The following is a 19010-nucleotide window of genomic DNA, read 5'->3' as shown; positions in this document are numbered from 1 at the left end:
CTGCTTTTGTGAGGAAAATCTTTGCTTAAAAGGAGAAAAAAATGATACAATAAAGTCAGCAATACGAAAATGGTTTATGAATACGTGATAGCACCATGGTTAACGGTGTTTAACGCTGAATGAAGATTGATTTGTAAGTGTTTTGACTCAGCTGGGACAGTCGAGGAGGGTTTTTGCATCAACACTGACGTCTTCAACAGCAGCCATTGTTCAATTTTCTGCACTGTAGCTTCTCACCGTCACCATCGCCTAAAAATCACGTTCGTATTTCTTCAAAAGACGCTGATTCGTAGCTCCCGATGACGGCGCTGCAAAAGAAAAACCTGTGGCCGCTTCTGGCAGATGGAAAAAAAAATAAAAATAATAAAAAAAATCACCTCCAACATGCTGATCCTCTTTACGAATCATTTTTACTTTTTCAATCCATACAGAACTTTATTCCAAAATCCACTATTTTATAACAGCATAGTTTCAACTTCAGGTTAGCTCGCCAGGCCAGATCACACACCGACTGTCATCAAGCTGGCAACATCCTCCGTGCGACAGGAAGCAGCAGGGCTTTATGGGAACCGCGGCCTTACACAAACTGCTACAGCTGGCACCTTTAAGTGTGCCATTTATATATATATATATTTATATATCAAATCGGAAATACGCATGCCTTTCTTAAAGTCTGAAAACACTGTCGAAAGTACAAAAAACCAGGATGACAAAGTCCATAAATGCATATTATCACAATGAAGCAAGGCGAGGTCTTAAATATGTACATTACAATGACAGATTGTACTTTATACACACTTGATACATTCTATAATAAGGGAAATGCAGCAGGATGCAGTACAGTAGAAATATTTTCTTTACAAAGGTACAATATGATTTTTTTCATTTAAGATAGAATACACAATATATACAGAATATTCAAGGCTTGTGTTTCATTACAGTCAGACTGAATAATATCAAAGTACATATGACCTTTAGTGGACTTCTGATACAGATAATTGAAAGGTAACCTCTCCAATTGCAGCTCCCTAAATTACATAAATAAAGTCTAATTAGACCATCACAAAATATTATATATTCTAAAATGTATATAGGCTAAAGTTGTTTGCAGACACTAACAGAAATCCTTTTTTTTGTAACTAAGTCTAATAATGTGACATGCATCTATTCAGTAAAGTTCAGGTGCCTTTTGGTGGCAAACTGGTAGATTTTTTTTTTTTTTTTTTTTTTTTTTTTTTTGCTTCTTCACATTTTTACTAATGCAAGTATTCCGGTGCAACTGCAGAATAAACGGAGCTGTGATCTAAACCGCTGCAAACAGGAAAACAGTCAGGCTACTACTTCTCATGGCAAGATGTGTCTTGGTAAATAAGGTGCTGCTGTTTGACAGGATTCCTCAGTAGATCAGTCTGGAGTGTGTTGGGTAAACCAGTCGAAATGCAAAGAGAGGCACGTGCCAAAAAGCTGCGAGAAGTACAACGGTATACAGCAATACAGCAATCATACAGAAAATGAGTAGTATATATTGTAGTTACAGAAAAAAAATATGCAATATTAGACTAATACTGATGTATATTTACAGTTGACAAAATCTGTTCGTCTCCCGCCTCTGAAGGAGCCTGATGTTCAGAGTTCGGTGCTTATTTAGAAACAAGCTATTTTCCTCTCGGGAGTGAAGCCCATATTAGAAAAACAGCCCTGGTGCTGCTTGCTGAAAAAAAAAAAGCATTTCCCTGAAAAATCACTCGCAGCCAACCAGGTCCCTGATTTTTTTTTTTTTTTTCTCCCCCACAACATACTTTACTGTATAAAGAGGACTTAAGTGCGATCTGTCAAAGAAATGGTTTTCAGTCCAGCTGACTTGCACTGGCGTTGCTCGCGAATTGCTAACGAATGCTCATAACCCCGGCGTCTGATATCTCAGCAGGTGAAACACACTGGTGTGAGGGCTTTTGGGAGGACGGGGTGAACCGGACTGGCCGCTCGAAAAGGCCGAGCCGTCCCCTCGGATTCAGCGGGACGGCCGAGCGCTCGGATCCCTCAAGGAGTTTCAAGGTGAGAATACAATCAATCTGGTCTGTGATGGACTGTGTGTCTGAACGCTGCTACCTTCTGAGCTGAAAACTGAGTGCGGGGATAAATCAACAGGACATGAAGAGATATCACAAATAGCCGCCGCGTGCATGAATGAATGCAATATTCGGAGTATTAATCACGCAAACTGAGCTTGTGCACGCTGCAAACGCCGGCAGAATGAGCCGTGTGCACGCCTCAGCATCCAGACAAACTCATATTTGGGGTTCCCGATGGCCGGGATAGGATCTTATCGGAGCTAATGCAGATAAGGTAGAGTGTTTACATGCACACAAATCAAAAAGAGAATACTTGAATGCTTCCCGCCCGTAGATAGTGACTGTCATGCAGCGTATCAAAGAGTGAATTATGCTCAAAGCGCTTGCTAGTGAAAATCCCATTAGGTGGAGATGGGTCCAAATACCATAATATGTCACAGAGACAAGTCTGTATCTTGCAACATGATTTAAACCACCACGCCGTTCACTCAGAGAGGAGATGCACTGAAAGAGCGCTTAATTTCCATCAAGAGCGATTTGGCCACCCTCATCCGCTTTCCTCTCTGCGTGTCTGAACAGTAATCTGGAAAAAAAAAAACACATCATTTAGGAGCATTGTTTCAAAAAAACAAATTTGTAGAAGAAAACTGTCCAAATTAGATTTTCTCTCATAACCTTTTTTTTTTTTTTTTTTCTTTTCGTGGCCACATATGCTAACCGGTAATTTCTGACCCCTCAAGCTGACCAGAGGCTCTCTCCCTCTCTTGCTGCAGATGATTGCAGCAGGTAGCAGCAACTCTCCTCCATAGAAAATGGTATTTTATTGGTTTGCTACTGTTAAGCGCTGCTGTTAATGGAAACCAGGCGTCAGGCCGGCGGCGTCGACCCTGAGCACACGTAAAAGGCCTCAGGTATGTGCAGAATGGAGCTGGACAGGGCGTCACCGACACATCTCTAACCCACGCTGCTGTGCCGTTTTACATTCGTTTATGTGTGTTCAGGGACGACGTCTCATCTGTCCTCACAGTGTTGGATCGACAGTTGCATGAAACCAGTGGACGTGCAGCTAGAAGGCACTGCAGGGTCACTGAAGTGTGTGTGTGTGTGCGTGTCGAAGGTTTCACTTCAAAATAACCCATCTCCCCAGAACTATTACTGGCATGACATAAAATCTCACAGCTGAACATTATTTAATCCTTCAGCTGTGAGAATATAATCAAGTTACCGACAGAGTAGAGAGTACTGAGTTATTTTTTTCGCCCCTTGTGCACAAACTACGCACCTTTCAAAACATTTAGAGGTGATTCTGCAAGTCTACAGGGTTTGAGATCAGGTGATACTGTCAAAGGTAATGCGACGCCACGACGTCGGTGTCCTACCGGGGGCGCCGAAAAGGCCAGCGAGTCAACTTCTAGGTTCTTCTGGAGACTATAGCTACTTTTAAGTGTCTATAGTTTGAACCTGAAAGGCTTCAGCAGCTCGAGCAGGGCGGCAGAGGCAGAACCTGGTCTGAAAATGTTCCGATTTTTGCTTCAGTGCAGCTTAGCAGCGACAGAGGGCAACTTGCCAAGGCCTACTTCACAACCAGGACATGGAATTTGTTGCTTTTTTTTTTTTTTTTTTCTCCCTTCCTCGGGTTATTCAACTCAGTCACTCAGAAAAAGGGATTTGAGTTTCTCAGGTGTCCAAATCGAGCACTCAGACATGGACTTTGCAGTTTTGTCACTACATCGTCGGCATTAGTCAGACGTGGGATGTTCAGTTCTGTTTGCAGCACATCCATCCAGTCGCGGCGTGAGCTATCCGAGGATGAGAGCTGGTTACTTGTAGTTCCTTGAATCGAGGATCTTATATGGCTTTCCCACTGTGGCATTCAGGCTTGTTTAGGTTCCAGCTTTTTTGTCCAGAGGGTTCATAGAAAAGCTAAAGTGAGTCCGACATGAAAAACTCCAGTTGAAAAACAACAACAGGCCATGTTTGCAGTCCAACATGGAGAGCGACAGTAGAAAACCAACAGTCAGTAACACTTATAGTCCATTTTTGGAAAACTACAGACAGTTACAGTAGTCAGCCAGGTCCATGATCCAACATGGAGTGGAAATAACAATAAGAAGCCAAGTTCGTAGTCCAACATGGTGAACTACATTGGAAAAACTAAACTAGTCGGCCATGTTTATCTGCTGTCCTGAGACACGTCGCCCCAGGTGCTGGCTTCGTTGTCGTCCGAGTCCGACAGCGCCGCGTTGCACAGATCACTGAAGATATCTGCAAAAAATAACAAGAAGCGCAGGAGTCAGTGCCAACTTTGGATTCAAGAGAGCATCAAGTTATGTAACACAGCAAACAGGCACGAGGTGCATGTGGGCAAACGTGTGGCATTCAAACACAGCGTTCGAGAAGGAGGGATGCACAGCTTGGCTGCAACGGCAATAAAACATAACAGACCAAACAATGCCGCTTTAATAGGAGTGTAAAACAAGGAGACGTTCAATATCTACAACAATATCAGCCAGTGGAGTGCATAAAGAATTATAGGGAAGGCAGACTAGGGCAATCAAAACAGACAGGTAAAAGAGCGCTGTTTGTAAATGGGTTCCACGAAGCCAAAATACTGCAGGTCAACTGCCAATGCATGGAGCTCTGCTCTCCTTCAGCCTGAAAACCCCTCAGAGACTCAGAGGCAAGACAGAAAAAGGGAAAGGAGAAGGGAAGGGGGGGTGGCTAAGGAGGGTCAAGTGAGGAGTGGAATAGGAAGAGGGTGAGGCGGGAGGGGTGGAGGTGTGTGTGCGTTGTGGGGGGGTGTACTTGTCTTGAAGAGGGGGTGCAGAGCTCCATAACAAAAACAAGCGAGGCCGGGACTAGAACACGTCAAGGACCAGCCTTCAAGCCGACGTGAAAGGGAGGAGATGGAGGCGAGATGGATCGAGGACAGAGGCAACACTGAGGCACGGGAGCAGTGTGACCGAGAAATAAAGAAAGAAAGAAAGAGAGGGAGGGAGAGTACAAAGCCTGAGAATGACCGGCCTGCAGGCAAAAAAATATATATATATTTGTGGTAAAATTATGCACTTGAACATATGACGCTACTGTGAGAGGAAACATGCCCTCAAGTTGCATAAAGATATAAAACGTGCACAGGTAGTGAAACTGCACAGTGTTTGTTGTTGTTGTTGTTGTTGGTTTTGCAGAGCTGGAAGTTTCATATAAAAACACTTTATAAAGTCTGCAGCATCCTTCCAGTCGAGCCAATCAGCTCTAACTATCCTCATCACTGACTCGCCTTGCATGCCAGTGTTTTTAACAGGTGATGCCTTGAGAGCTTATCCCATGATTTTTTATTTTTTTATTTTTTTTATTTTTTTTTTCAGCAGAGGTAAAACTTGATTAACAAATGTGCATAGATTATAGTTTCTTGTCAAAAGCCTGCTGTGGCTGAATATATCTTCATTCCACAATAAACAAATCAGTCAAAGCATTCAAATTCATTAGACAATTAAATGCTTACTTTATTAAAGTGGGCACATGATTAATTCATGTGTAAATTGTGCACGCAAAATGAACAAATTGAGGGAACGAGTTCTATGCTGTTCATGCAACACCATCTCATGCCTACAAAATATAGTTTTTTTTTGCTCCTGCAGCCACTCTAAGCTTCCATGAGAGAGAGAGAGAGGGAGAGATGGAGGAGAGAGAGTCGCACAGGGAGCGTGCTGCAATCCGTGACATCATGCTCTGCTTATTCAACTCCACAGCCAGAAGCTTTTCCATCCCCGTCCGCTCCGTCCTTCCATCCACCCTGAAACCCGTCCAGCCGTCCCGCCCTCTCCCAAAGCAGCGGCCCGCCCGGCCCCGGCCCCGTCCCGACCCGACCCGCCCCGTCCCTCGGCTCCCGGCCCCAACCGCCATGTGAGCGAGCAAGGAAGCGAGGGAGCGACTAACCGGCGGAGGAGCAAAGGAGGGGAGGGAGGAGTGAGTGAGTGGGAGAGTGTGTAGCAGCAAGGCCGCGGCTGGTGGTTGTTAGTCAGGAGTACCAGTGTTGTTACTTAATGAGGGACCTCCTTCAGATGCTGTGAGCAGTATACTGGCCGGGACCAGCCCGGTCTCCTCTGTTAAAAGGTTCTTGACTAGCCTAGAACATGAAACACAGGAGGTGGAGGTGGAGGTTCTTCACTCGCTCACAGGACAAAACACAGATATCTGCACGTCATCATTATGGCAGGCAATAACATGATGCTGTTACCTTAAGCATTAAAGTTGCACTATGCAATTTTCTCATGTTGGCAGCCCAAACGGCAGCGAGAACGGATTGTTTTAGTTTGGAAGACGTACTCAGACATCATGTACATTATGTGATGTTTGTCATGTTCAACCAGCAAGACTGTGATTGCTTTACATCAAAGGATGCCTAAGGGGCAATAGAGCAAATGCTGGCCGACATATAAATATTTATTCTACACATGAAAAGCACATTTGTAGCAAGGAATCATGAAATTTGGTATTCAAAAAGTTGCACTAAAGATATGTACTGATGTAAGATATGTTGGTCTACTCTGCTCTGCTATACAAAGTATTATAAACAAAGGAGTCAATTGGACAAGCAATATAATAATAACAGTTTTTAAATGATCTTTTTTGCATACCAGCCAACATACACCCCAACACCAATATATTCATGATGAGTCAATAATCGTTAATAATATCAGCCAGCTATATCGGTTAGGCTCTAATCTTTTTTTTTTTTTTTTTTTTCCTATACACTCGTAAAACGTGTATTTTCCAGTTTCACTTTATCACTTTTATGCACGGCGAATATTTCCCACAAGTGACCGCTTTGTGATTTAGGCTTGGATAAGACATAAAAACTGAATGGTGCAGCTTTAAATCATTTTAAAAAAAGAAAAACCTTCATTTTACACATTCTTCTGAGAAAGACCGAGGTAAGAGATAAGCCCGTCGTGAGCAAAGTGGCTCGTTATTTTGCAACAAATGATGGTTAAAACGATGGATTACACCCTGCTGGGATGAGCATCTCTCAGTTCTGTTTGCGTCTCCAACAGAAGTTGATATCTATTTGTCTTGCAGTGATGGAGGCATTTCTTCCCTGCAATGTGAAAAATAATGGACTGGAGGTTAACTAGCCTGCATGAAATTGATATTAACAGTTGCTCTATCAGCTTATAGAGCCTAAACCGTGCACATAAACATCCTGAGGTCTCTAAACAGGCCTTGACTGAATATATATTGCATATTCCTGTGTAGCCTGAAGGAGCAGGATGGCAACAGGGGGGCAGCACAAGTCTCGGTGTCACTGTTCTCTGCAAACAGCCACTGAAAATAGAACAGCCTGACAGCAAACAACAAAAAAAAAAAAAAAAAAGAAAGAAAGAAAGAAAGAAAGAAAGAGAGAGAGAGGCACCGACGCGCTGTACACCCATGTGACTTGCGAACATCGACATCTGAAGGTGGCAAAGCTCTTCTGTTTGAGGCGGCGTGCGGCCCCAGCCTCGCGCCGCACAGCCTGACACCGGGACGAGGAAGTGCATCTGCGGCTGCGGCGAGGAGTCTCAAATCAAGATTCTGGCGAGAGGTTTGTTCAAGAGAGATGCTCAGAGGCGTTTCACTGAGCGGCGTAATTGATTCTGCCGAGCTCGGTTTCAGGTCGCACAGACACAGAGAGAGAGAGAGAAAGAGAGAGAGAGAGAACTGGAACAAAGCCAGCTGATTGAAAGTGTGTCATAGATCAATAAATATGACTTTTTTTCCTTCGCAGTGTGTCTCATTGAGTGTTACTATGGCTGAGACACCAGCTAATGCCACAAACTATATTCTAATGCATTTGATAATATATACCAAAGTTGCTGAAACAGGTCAATCATCTCTGTATAAAGTTGCTCAAAAGTAGCAGATCAATTTCACCGGCCTGAGCTGAATGTAAAGCTCAGTGATTGGCTGTTTCTACACTCGGGCTTATAGCTGACTTATCACCTAAAGTTATTATGGACACAGTCTTGTATGTCTGACTTTTTTTTTTTTTTTTTTTAATGATGATCCAACCAGAAGTGTGTTATGCCCATCCAGGTGGTAGAAATTATAAAAACCTCTACAGTTTCACACTGGATTTGGGGAGTAATGAGACTTCTGGCACACATGGGGGAAAAAAAAACATAACATTTAAGTTTTTCCACTTATATTGCAGGTACATTTGCATGGAGGTCTTAGTTTTTATTATTATTATTATTCTTATTATTTTAACCTTTATATACAAGTAACCTCGTTGAGACATGGGGTCTCATTCTCAAAAGAGACCTAACAATAATAATAATAATAATAATAACAATAATAATATGCTGCTATGCCTTTGTTATGCCAGGCTACCCTTGTTCTATCTGATTCTGTTTTGGTGTTTTGGTTAGTTCTTTTATTATTATTATTATTATTATTATTACTTTTGTATGTGTGCTTTAATTTTGTTTAATTTTTGATTTTTTATTTATTTTTATTTAATTTTTTTTTTTATATGTGTGGACAATGTGTTTGGTGTTGAGGGAAAATAGGAAAAGAAGGTAAATATTTTTTTTTAATTCTTTGATGCTATGAAATCAATAAATATACTCTTTTTAAAGAAATGATAAAACCAGGCCGCCATGTAATACTGCAATTTGGAAAATGAATGTTTTTTTTTTACTTCTTGAATCCTGGCCGCCCGTCATAAAAATAACGCTGCCAGTTTCTGAACCTTATTAGACAGTCGTGTTAGAGAGAGAGAACAGAAAAAAAAAAAAAAAAAAAAGGCTGGGAGGACGACACGGAGCGAGTCCAGGACGCCGGGGTCATGTGGTGCGGGCCGCGGCCGGCTGAGCCAGCAGGACGCCCCCACCTCGCGAAAATTGGCTTTGTGGAGATAACAGGTTGCTGCCAGCCTCCGACATTAGGCATCAGAGTGAAGAAAATCCCACTTTATTCTGTTCATATTCTGATTTAGTGTGCTGGCAGGACAGAATTGGATGTGCTAATGTGTTCTCGGCCCCGATACAAATATAGTGCACACTGCCAACAGCAAACACACTGGGGTGGGGACAGTGTGTGTGTGTGTGTTTGTGTGTGTTCGGGGTGTGAAGCGCACACTAAACTTGTGTTGGAAAATGCATCTGTCAGCAGTTGTCACACACATATACACAAAGATATACACACACACACCCTTGCCCCATTAATTTCAACATACTCACACACACACACACACACACACACACGTCATATCCAGCTGTACACCTTCATATTCACATGTGCCTATGAATGCACGTGCACACACACACACAGTCTCACCCTGTAAACTTTTACACAGCTCTATATTAACTTTCATCTAACAAAAAAAAAAAATGGAAAGGAAAAGAAAAAAGGGAGAACTTATGAATTCTTCATTTTCCTCGAGTGAGGAAGAGAGACGAGCCGGGCCGAGACGAGCGGAGATGAGTGTGAGTGAGACCTTTTAGTGCCAAAAACCCATAGATGCAGACGACAGAAGACGGTTTTAGGGGCTGAAATATGCATGAGCTGATGGAAAAAAAAAAAAAAAATGAGCACATTCAAAGCATTTTTAAGTTGAGCTTTTATCTAACGGAGTATTAGTCACCACCAAACGCAGCGAGAGAGAGTTCGCAGGAAACCAAAACAGCCTTTCAGCCTCGGATTCAAGAGCCTGTTTTTTTTTTTTTTTTCTTTCCTGAAAGCGCAGCGACCCTTCTTGTGCAGGAACGTGAGGGAAGCGGATGAATGGCGAGATGGCGGGGTGGAGTGGCGAATGAAATGAAGAGATTTATTATTCATCTGAAGGCATTGTGTTGTTCAACTGCCTCCCCTGATTTGGCCATAGACCATTCTAGTCACATGTTTTTGGGGGTTTTTTTCTGTTTTTTTTTTTTTTTCTTTTTTATGTCCCCATCGGGATAATGTTACAGTGAATGAAATTTTAATTCAGAATGAAGTGGAGTGAGCCTTTAATCCTTGTAGCAAGAGAAAGAGAGAGAGAGAGAGAGGGAGAGAGAGAGAGAGAGAGAGAGGGAGAGAGAGCAGTTATTCCTCTATTCTCATTTCTCCCCTCAGGCTCAATTGATTAATGTGGGCCAAACTCCAGATAGGCTTTTAACAAGGGCAGCCGCTGTATGGCTGAGGATTGGAGATATAGCGTGGGAGGAAGCACGAAAGAAAAAAAAAAAAAAACTTTCCATATATGAAAGTACAGACACCATAATAAATCAATTTTTAAAGGAATACGTTCTTTTTTTTTTTTTTTTTTTTTGGTCCTGTTGGTGAGTTTATTCGTAAAATGACGAGAACACGGACACCAAAAGATCCTCCAGTAGAAAACTGCAGACGTACTCCCTCTGCTGGCTGCTTTAAGGTACCTCATATTTTGATAATTGCTTAAACATCATAAAAAGCTTGAAAACTGTCATTTTGATGCAATTCAAACTCAAACAAGGCGGACGCAAAAGGGTTCAGGATATTTGTCAAAGGCATAAGCATGTTAAAGTTTATGAGGCAGTGTACACACCTCTGAAAGAAACTGGTGTAACTATGATGTTTAAGTTTTTTTTCTGAGAGGTGAAAACAACAAACAGTGATGGATTGGTTGAAAACATCACTACAGTGGCTGGGTTTCCATCTCAAATGTGCTGCATATTTTAAGCGCATTCATAATATTTGATATAAGACATTACGAATTAATGCGGGTTTCCAAAAACGATGTTATGTGAATCGTCATGCTGGTTGCTTCCTGTCACAGAACGCCTCCAAGTTCAAGTTCAGAGTTATTTATTATTATTTATTTATTTGGTCACTCCGTCCCTCCTTCACCGCTGCATGGGGCATACATTCAAATGATGTTAGTATTACAAATCAACATATTATCGTGGCTCTTTTATAGTTCTGTGGTAAATTAACAGGCTATTGATTACTCATGTAAGGGAGGTGATCCACGGCACACACACCTGCTCAGAGCAGATCACAACATTTCACCGAGCAGCGCCGCGTCTCCTCCGCCGTCGTGTTTGCTGCCTGACAGAGGCATCGCTCCCCGGCTCATCGTTATGCAAATAAAGCGTTTCCATCTCCCATTTAGCCCATTAACTCTCCTTCAAAAAAAAAAAAAAAAAAAAAAAAAAAACAGCTCAAACCACCATAATTTTACACCCTGGCTTTGTGACCCATAGCGTTACTGTAAATGGGGGTGGGCACGACCTGACACAATCAACAGATGGAAAAGCGTGAATTATCCCTTTATATATTCAGCTCCATGCTAACAGTTTAGCACACACCACAGCGCTGAGTGCTGGCAGGCCATTAGCAGCGGCTCCACATTGAGAAAACGAGACCTTGCGACAGTGCTGAGTAATCTTTATATAACGTGTGGCCGAGTCGGGCGGTTTTGTGCAGCGTGACGAACAAAATAAGATGCAGAATCGATCACATGTTTTGAATCACCAGGGACTATTTTCCCAGTTTCCATAGGAGGTGAAGGCGGAGGCTGCACAGTGGATGAATACATGCTTACTCATCTTGAACAGCAACACTTGCCATTAAAACCATATTAAATATAATGATTATTGCTATTATTTTTATCATAATTGTTATTATTAGTAGTGGTTGTTGTTTCTATACAACAGTGGAATCACTCATTAATAGAGGCTTTATCTATGGAGCTCTCTGTTGCTATGATGAATCGGGCAGACCAGGTTAGACTCAATGCTATTAAGGAAGCACTCGGCATTGCTAGAACTGTGATAGGAGTTGCTTCTGTTTTGTTTTGTTTTGATTTGTTTTGCTTTGTCTGTCTTTTGGAGTCGTTTTGTTCACTATGCAATCGAACGTACTGAAATATCCTCTCTGTAATATAATAATGAAATTTAGAGAATGATCTCTGGAGATGGGTTGTGTTGGGCTGGGTTAAAAATCAAAAACAAAAAAAAAAGCTGTATGAAAGTGCAGGTGTTTTTCTTTGTCTGTCTGTGATAATCATGGATACTTATAATTGTAATAATTGTTGTGGCCCAACCTTATTTAGATTTTTATTATTTTGTTGTTGAGCAGATGTTCCTGCTATTGAATGTTCAGAGGCTGCTTTCTATGTTGAATAATGATAATAATAAAAAAAAATAAATAAATAAAAATAAAAAAATCTCTTAACATAACATGAATCAATAATAAATCTGATTCAGCTGGGAAAAAAAATAGCAGTAGTAGTATGATGAAGATGACGTTATTATTATCATCATTATTAATATTCAATATTAGTTGTGTGTGTGTAATGCTGGTGATCACGGCTCAAAATGTCACATTACAACAGTTCAGCTTAGACAATCAGTGTATTATTGATCATTTCTGACATAATTCTTCTCATGACATAATTCTCACTTGCCTCGCAGCAGAGATGGCTGTATCACTCTAACGCTGTCTCAAGCCTCTCCTGCGCCTCCTCAGGATATCTTAAAGGATTCGGCGGTCCACTTAAACTAGTTTGAAGGCTTTCTTTTCCTCTTGGCTGACTCAAACTTTGATGCGATGTAAATGGAGTGTGCCCTCGTGAAATTGAATTGCACCCCGGATTGAGCAATGTGTCAACTGCCCTGAAGCTTATAAAAAAAAAAAATAAAAAAAAAAAACGCTTTATCTGACTTCACCTCATTTGCAAACATTTTCGGTTCATGTCTGAAGTGGATTTAACAGATGAAATCGATAACGGGTCATTGCTTCCACCTGGATTCACCAGATCAATCTTTTTTTTTTTTTTTTTTTTTCACAGGAAAAAGCAGGTGCTCCCAATATTTTAGCCACTCGGTCTAGCGAATAAAGCCTTTGGAGAAAATCCTTTGCCTGTTAACAAAGTGCAAAAGAGTTGAAACAGCATGAGGCACCATTGAAAAAGTCTAACACACTTTGTCACCAGTGGGGAAAAAAAACAAAAAAAAAAAACATAAAAAGCCGTAATTAAGTCAGCACGGAGAGAATAAAGTGAGAAAAAAATAGATCCAAGCCACAGCTCCTCTCTTTGTTCTGCGTTAGGGCTCAATCATACTCCAAATAGAAGGGCTTTGTGTGCAGGGACAGAATGACTGCAACGGCTTTTTGAGTTCGATATGTCATTTTCAAGCAGACAAACATTCGTGAAACTTGTTCGGCCAGCAAACACAGACACCCCCGTTGTTTTTAGTAATCGCCCTCCTCGCACCTCATCGCTCACATGCATGTGAGCCTCTGCTGTGTGGAAGAAGAGTCATTTTGCACTTGAACTGCCATGGCGTTGGGCATAAATGAGTTCACAAATCTTACATGCAAACCCCCCCTCATCCCATGAAAAACAGGTAAGGCCAAACAAAAAAATACCTTGGGTTCCGGTTCCTTGTCATTTAAGGGCATGAATAGGTAGGGAATTTATTGTATTTTATTTAGGATTTTAAGGATGGGTAGGGGGGATTTATTTTATTTTATTTATTCATGGGAAGGATGGGTAGGTAGGGATTTTATTTTATTTTATTCTTTTTTTTTATTGTCGGAAGCGATGCATGGGTTGCTTCTTAAATATAATTAATTCAATATTTGCATAAGTTACCACCTTTTTAATGGACGGAGCAGCGTTATTACTAGCAGAGGGAGGTGTCTCTGGCTCTCTCTTCACCTCTTTCACTACATCGGCAAAGGTTTTCTCTTATAGTTGGATTATTTTCGCTGGTGGTTTGTGAGGACAAATCACACACACCGTGCGGAAGTCCATTCTTTCCAGCCAGTGCTGTCGGTGGCGCATGATTCCATGAAGTTATTTTCCGAAGTTACGCGAAAACATCACATATAAGGCGAGTGCAACATACATCAAAATAAAAGCCCTGCTTAAATTTTGACCAACGCCAACAAGGTCACACTCGGTCGCATAGTGCCTTTATTTTATTTTTTTATTTTATTTTTACACAGAGGCCAATAAAATAACCTGACTCGGGGGTTAAATGGGACACTCGGTCGGGAACTGGAACCCAGAGGTCTTTTTTTTGTCTGGCCTAAACCCTTTTTCTGTGCCAGAGGGAAACTGTAACCGCAGTTTAATCCTTGAATCAGGCAACTAGATCCCTGCACAGGAAAGCAAAGAGAGCCCGAGATATAAAAGTACTGCGTGCAACTTACTCTGATTATTCTGGTGATGCCGTAAGAGCTACATTTTCTAGGTTGAAAACACGCCGTAATCTCGTTAGAGCTGCAAGTGGCACGATTCAAAGCGATGACATGTTTCGAAAATGCAATCAAGGAGTGAGCGGCGGCCGGTAAATTAAGCGTCGTTTGTGAAAAGTCTGTCATCCCGCGACACTGACTTGTACCGCCGTCCGCCGCCTGTTTAACGGTGAAAACGGGCCCCTGACTCTCTCGCGGGGAGACGGAGCTAATCAGGGTTGCGTAATTTATCTGTGGAGAAGCAATCAGAGTGGACAACCGGCTGTATTTCACTTTCACACCTTTCTTCTTCAAAGGACGGGGGCCACTGCGGAGGTGGAGACAATATGCCTGACAACAGAAGTCAGAATGTACTCTCAGGGCTGGACTTTCAATGAAATCTTAGCCTTGTGGGAAAACATTGGCACCGACACCCTTGCATTATACTGCATCATTTTCTGCATCAACATGAGAATACAAAAATGCAGTGTTTTAGAGGTTGATTATGTAATTATTAATTCATTTTAAGAGGTAGTACTTCAGCAGCTTTCCTGTTACATATCACCAGCACCTGGTTGACTGACCTTCCTTTGGATTATTGGAATTTAACAGATTATTCCAACGTTTTGGGTAAAATCCCCTTTTTTTTCCGACTTCCCCAGATCCATTGTTCGGTTCCTACAGGTAACATTTCCTGTTAGCTTAGCATAAAGACTTGAAATCTATGGGAGTCGTTAGCCTAGCTCTGTTAAAGTGTCATCTTTTCTCAGTCTGGAAAGTTGGAAAAAAGGGTATTTTGCCCAAAATATTGGATGGACTGTCCCTTTAACAGAATTTATTGACAACCATTCCAGCTAAATGAATGATACCGCCTGTGATGAGATAATAAGTTAAACTGAAAATCTAAATGATAAATATCAAAGAATAATCTCAGAGCTGGACTTTCAATGAAATCTTAGCCTTGTGGGAATACGTTGGCACCAAAACTGTTGCATTATACTGCATCATTTTCTGCATCAACATGAGAATACAAAAATGCAGTGTTTTAGAGGTTGATAATGTAATTATTCATTCATTTTAAGAGGTAGTGCTTGTACAGTTTTCCTGTTACATATTACCAGCACCCACCTGGATTAGTCCAACGTTTTGGGTAAAACCCCCTTTTTTCCAACTTCCCAAGATCCAGTGGTTTGGTTCCTACAGGTAGCATTTTGTGTTAGCTTAGCATAAAGACTTGAAATCTATGGGAGTCGTTAGCCTAGCTCGGTTCAAGTGTCATCTTTTCTCAGTCTGGAAAGTTGGAAAAAGGGTGTCCCTTTACTGTATAGGCATTTTGTAACAAAAAGGGGCTGAACCTAGGAAAAATTGCAACAGAAACTCTTTCAACTTTTTAGTCACATAAGTATGTTGGTTGTAACATATCAAAAGTCCTAAGAAATCCCAGTGGTGGAAAGTATTGAAAAATGCTGAAATAGGTGATGTCCCAATTTCCCATTGACAGCCATGTTAAAACAATGATTTATGTAAACTAGGCAAAAAGTTCTGCACCGCTTTTTCAGTCTATAATTTCTCCCCTTTATTTATACCCAATAGTGTTTTATCTTATACCGTTGTAAAGCCTGATTCGTCCTCTTTCCAATGAGATACAACTTGTAAGGATCCTGCATTTCTGGAATGAGTGACACCGGTAATTGTGTGGGAAGCGACCTATTTTTTTTTTGACAAAATCCCCTGCAATATTTTTTTCAGTTAATCATTTCTCCGTGTTGCAATTTTTCCTAGGTCACTTTGCATAATGCCCATACAATTAACAGGATTTGTTGACAACCATTCCTATCTTGTAATACTTTGTATCAGATGGGTCATCATGGCGGCTAAATGAATGACACTGCCTAGGATGAGATAATAAGTTAAACGGAAAATCCAAATTATAAATATCAAAGAGTAACTCATTGTGAATGCAGTATTTTGCATAGAAATGCGCCTCTTAAGGCCTTGGTCTCACATGGCCTGGTCAAAGAAGACGTGTCTCTCCTCCACACTGCACATGATGAGCCTGGCATTTTGGACATGGTGTGTTTTGGGACCCAGCCCTGTGCAAGTTGGACATGTAGATACTCTGTGGCTCGTACTGCATGAACGTCAGAGTGCACACATTTCCCAGATGAGCAGTATTAAGTCTACCTACATCCTCGATCATCAATGAGCTCCTCGTCTTCCTCCTCCTCTCTCTAACTTTCTCTGGTCGACTGTTATTTTCACATTATTATTATTTTTTTTAACCTCAGGTTACCAAGCTTAGGCTGCTCCATGGCAACCAGAGAGCTGTAATGCTCCTCGCGCCCCTTGAGCTCTCGTTCTCTCTGTTCGAAGCGATGCTCAGAAGTGCAGTTTGCGTTCTGTGTAGGAGAATAATGCGTCCTGCGTGATAACAGTCCGATGCTGCTTTAAATACCGTTTCAACTTCCTGCCTACATCTGCCTCCTTCCCCCTTCCTTCCTCACCACTGACTCATTATTACTGATGCCACAATGTGATGAGCAAGATATTTTATCTACAGCCAGCCATGGGAAAAAAAAGAAAAAAAAAAAAAAAAGAAAGTACATAGACGTTAATAGGCTGAGTTTTCATTTTTCTTAAGCACATAGTGATACGCTACAATAACTCCTGGGACTGAGACCGAAGCTAAAAAGTAAGCAGAAATCAATAAAAAAATGATAATCAGTCAGAGGCAGACTGTGGTCCTTTTGTTGGGCAGGAGGAGAATGTGGCTCGACAACAGACGAGCGCCCGGACAAAAATATCAAATGGGCGAGCCCAGAAAAGGAAACGGTAGCACGTTTCACAAATAAGAGCAGAAACAGACGACTCGCACAGCAATTATAGTTTATTGAGGACACGCAGTGTGAACGAGACGCTCCACACGTGCCTCCTAAATAAAGCAGAAGTGCCAAGTCAGTTTATTTGTGGGACGTGCTTGTTCCTGTTGCACTGGGACAAACTGGAAAGATGTGGTACTTTCACCTTTTCTCTGGGAACAAAACGTTCCTGAACAGGCACATGGGGACCCGCTCAGTCGACAATCTCAAACGCAGCGCTGTGCCGATGCGAGGACGACGAGTGGGCGGGGACAAGCTCGCCGACTGACACCCCCAAAGTCCCGTGGCGAGCCAATGGGAACTCACCAGTGTCCGTTCTCCGCCTCCTCCAGGAACTGGACCAGGTCTCCCGACTCCAGGGAGAGGTCCCTCGCTGCCCGGGACTCGTAGGTGAGCTGCACTCGGAAACGACCGCTGTCACCCTGCAGAACACGGCGGACATGTTTAAAGGAGCAGTTCACCACAGCGCAAAAGCAAAAGCAAAAATCCCACTTACCCCGAGGGCAGTCTAACAGTACAGTTTTGTGTGATTTGTTGAGGTTTCCAGTCTGATCCTCCCTGTCTCCCAGCGTCCCCGTGGAGCTGAGTAGGTATTCGTTGGTGAAGCTCCAACTGTCAGATATTTACGAATTGTTGTTGTTGCAAAGAGCTTTTCCTGTCGAGTTTTTCCACATGTAATCTCTTGACAATTTGAGCTCCACAAATCAGCTCCCATCCCGCCCCGTTACATTGGGGTGAAACGAGACGACTGGAAACTTTGCCAAATCGCACAGAAACTCTCTGCATCACTGCAAAAACTCAAAATCTTACCAAGAATATTTGTCTTATTTCAAGTCAAAATGTCTTATTTCTAGTCAAAATATCTCATTATGCTGAAAATAAGACATGATCACCTCAGAAATAACTTGTTTTTAGACAATTTTCATTTGTTTCAAATGAAAATTCACATGAAAAAAGTGAAAATTAGCTTGAAACAAGTGAAAATTGTCTAAAAACAAGTTATTTCTTAGGTGATCATGTCTTATTTTAAGCATAATGAGATATTTTGACTAGAAATAAGACATTTTGACTTGAAATAAGAAATATTCTTGGTAAGATTTTGAGTTTTTGCAGTGGGGCAGGGGTGTGAGACTCCTATTAGGTAGTGGGTCTCCTTCATTCAAATGAGACCTTCACGAGGGCTGGATTATTTTTATTTTTTTTTGCTAATGTCAATATGACTCAAGTCAGCACATGGATATTGTAGGCCTCTTTCTGATTTACTATTTTAAATCAATCAATTTGTAGCCGACCAATCAATGAGAATCTGCAGGATGGCACATGACAAAACACACAAAGCAGAAGAGAGAAATGCAACAAACATATAGCGTATAGGTTTGCCATTAATCTCCCAAAAGAAAATAAAACAACTACCCTTTTTATCCTTTGTGTAAAATTGTGTCAGCCTTTCGCTTTTTTGACAGCAGGTTTGCTAAACTAATCAGTGCAGCAACGATGATCCTGCTGGTTACAGCTTTACCTCCAGCTGATGAGCAGTTTGTAGCGCTGGCTCTAATGACTTAATTCATCATAATTTATCATTAATCATTAATTTATCAGTTTATCACAGAAACTTCTCATTTAGCTGATTGCACATCTTGAGGCCTGCTTATAAACTGGATTTGGATATCTCTGGCATCTCCACACTAGGGGGTAAAATGGGGAAAATATCTTTTTTTTTTTTTTAAGTATTTGAATTTGAATTTGAATTTGAATTAAGCATTTGAATGTGAATTGTGCCTTTAATAGATAGATAGATAGATTGATAGATAGATTTACTGTTACTGATCCCAAACTGGGAAATTCTTATGTTACAGCAGCATCAATA

The 19010-nt window shown here is 41.5% G+C and overlaps 1 protein-coding gene across 5 annotated transcripts in view; it reads right to left on the bottom strand.

The window, feature by feature from the left end:
* Nucleotides 1-391: 391 nt before the first annotated feature.
* The window catches only part of mcf2l2 (MCF.2 cell line derived transforming sequence-like 2), a 146561-nt gene continuing 127942 nt past the window's right edge, over nt 392-19010 (bottom strand). For 4 of the 5 annotated variants that reach the window (XM_030050507.1, XM_030050510.1, XM_030050511.1 and 1 more), the window contains one exon: nt 17446-17565. In XM_030050507.1, the coding sequence (XP_029906367.1) occupies nt 17446-17565 (120 nt within the window). Of the gene's footprint in view, nt 4338-17445; nt 17566-19010 lie in introns of those variants that run through there. The other variant, XM_030050508.1, reaches the window with a different exon arrangement.

Source organism: Myripristis murdjan, chromosome 4 (assembly GCF_902150065.1).
Source record: "Myripristis murdjan chromosome 4, fMyrMur1.1, whole genome shotgun sequence".
Classification (NCBI taxonomy): Eukaryota; Metazoa; Chordata; class Actinopteri; order Holocentriformes; family Holocentridae; genus Myripristis; species Myripristis murdjan.
Note: the sequence above shows the minus strand (reverse complement) of the source record. Positions and strands in the feature narration are given on the sequence as shown.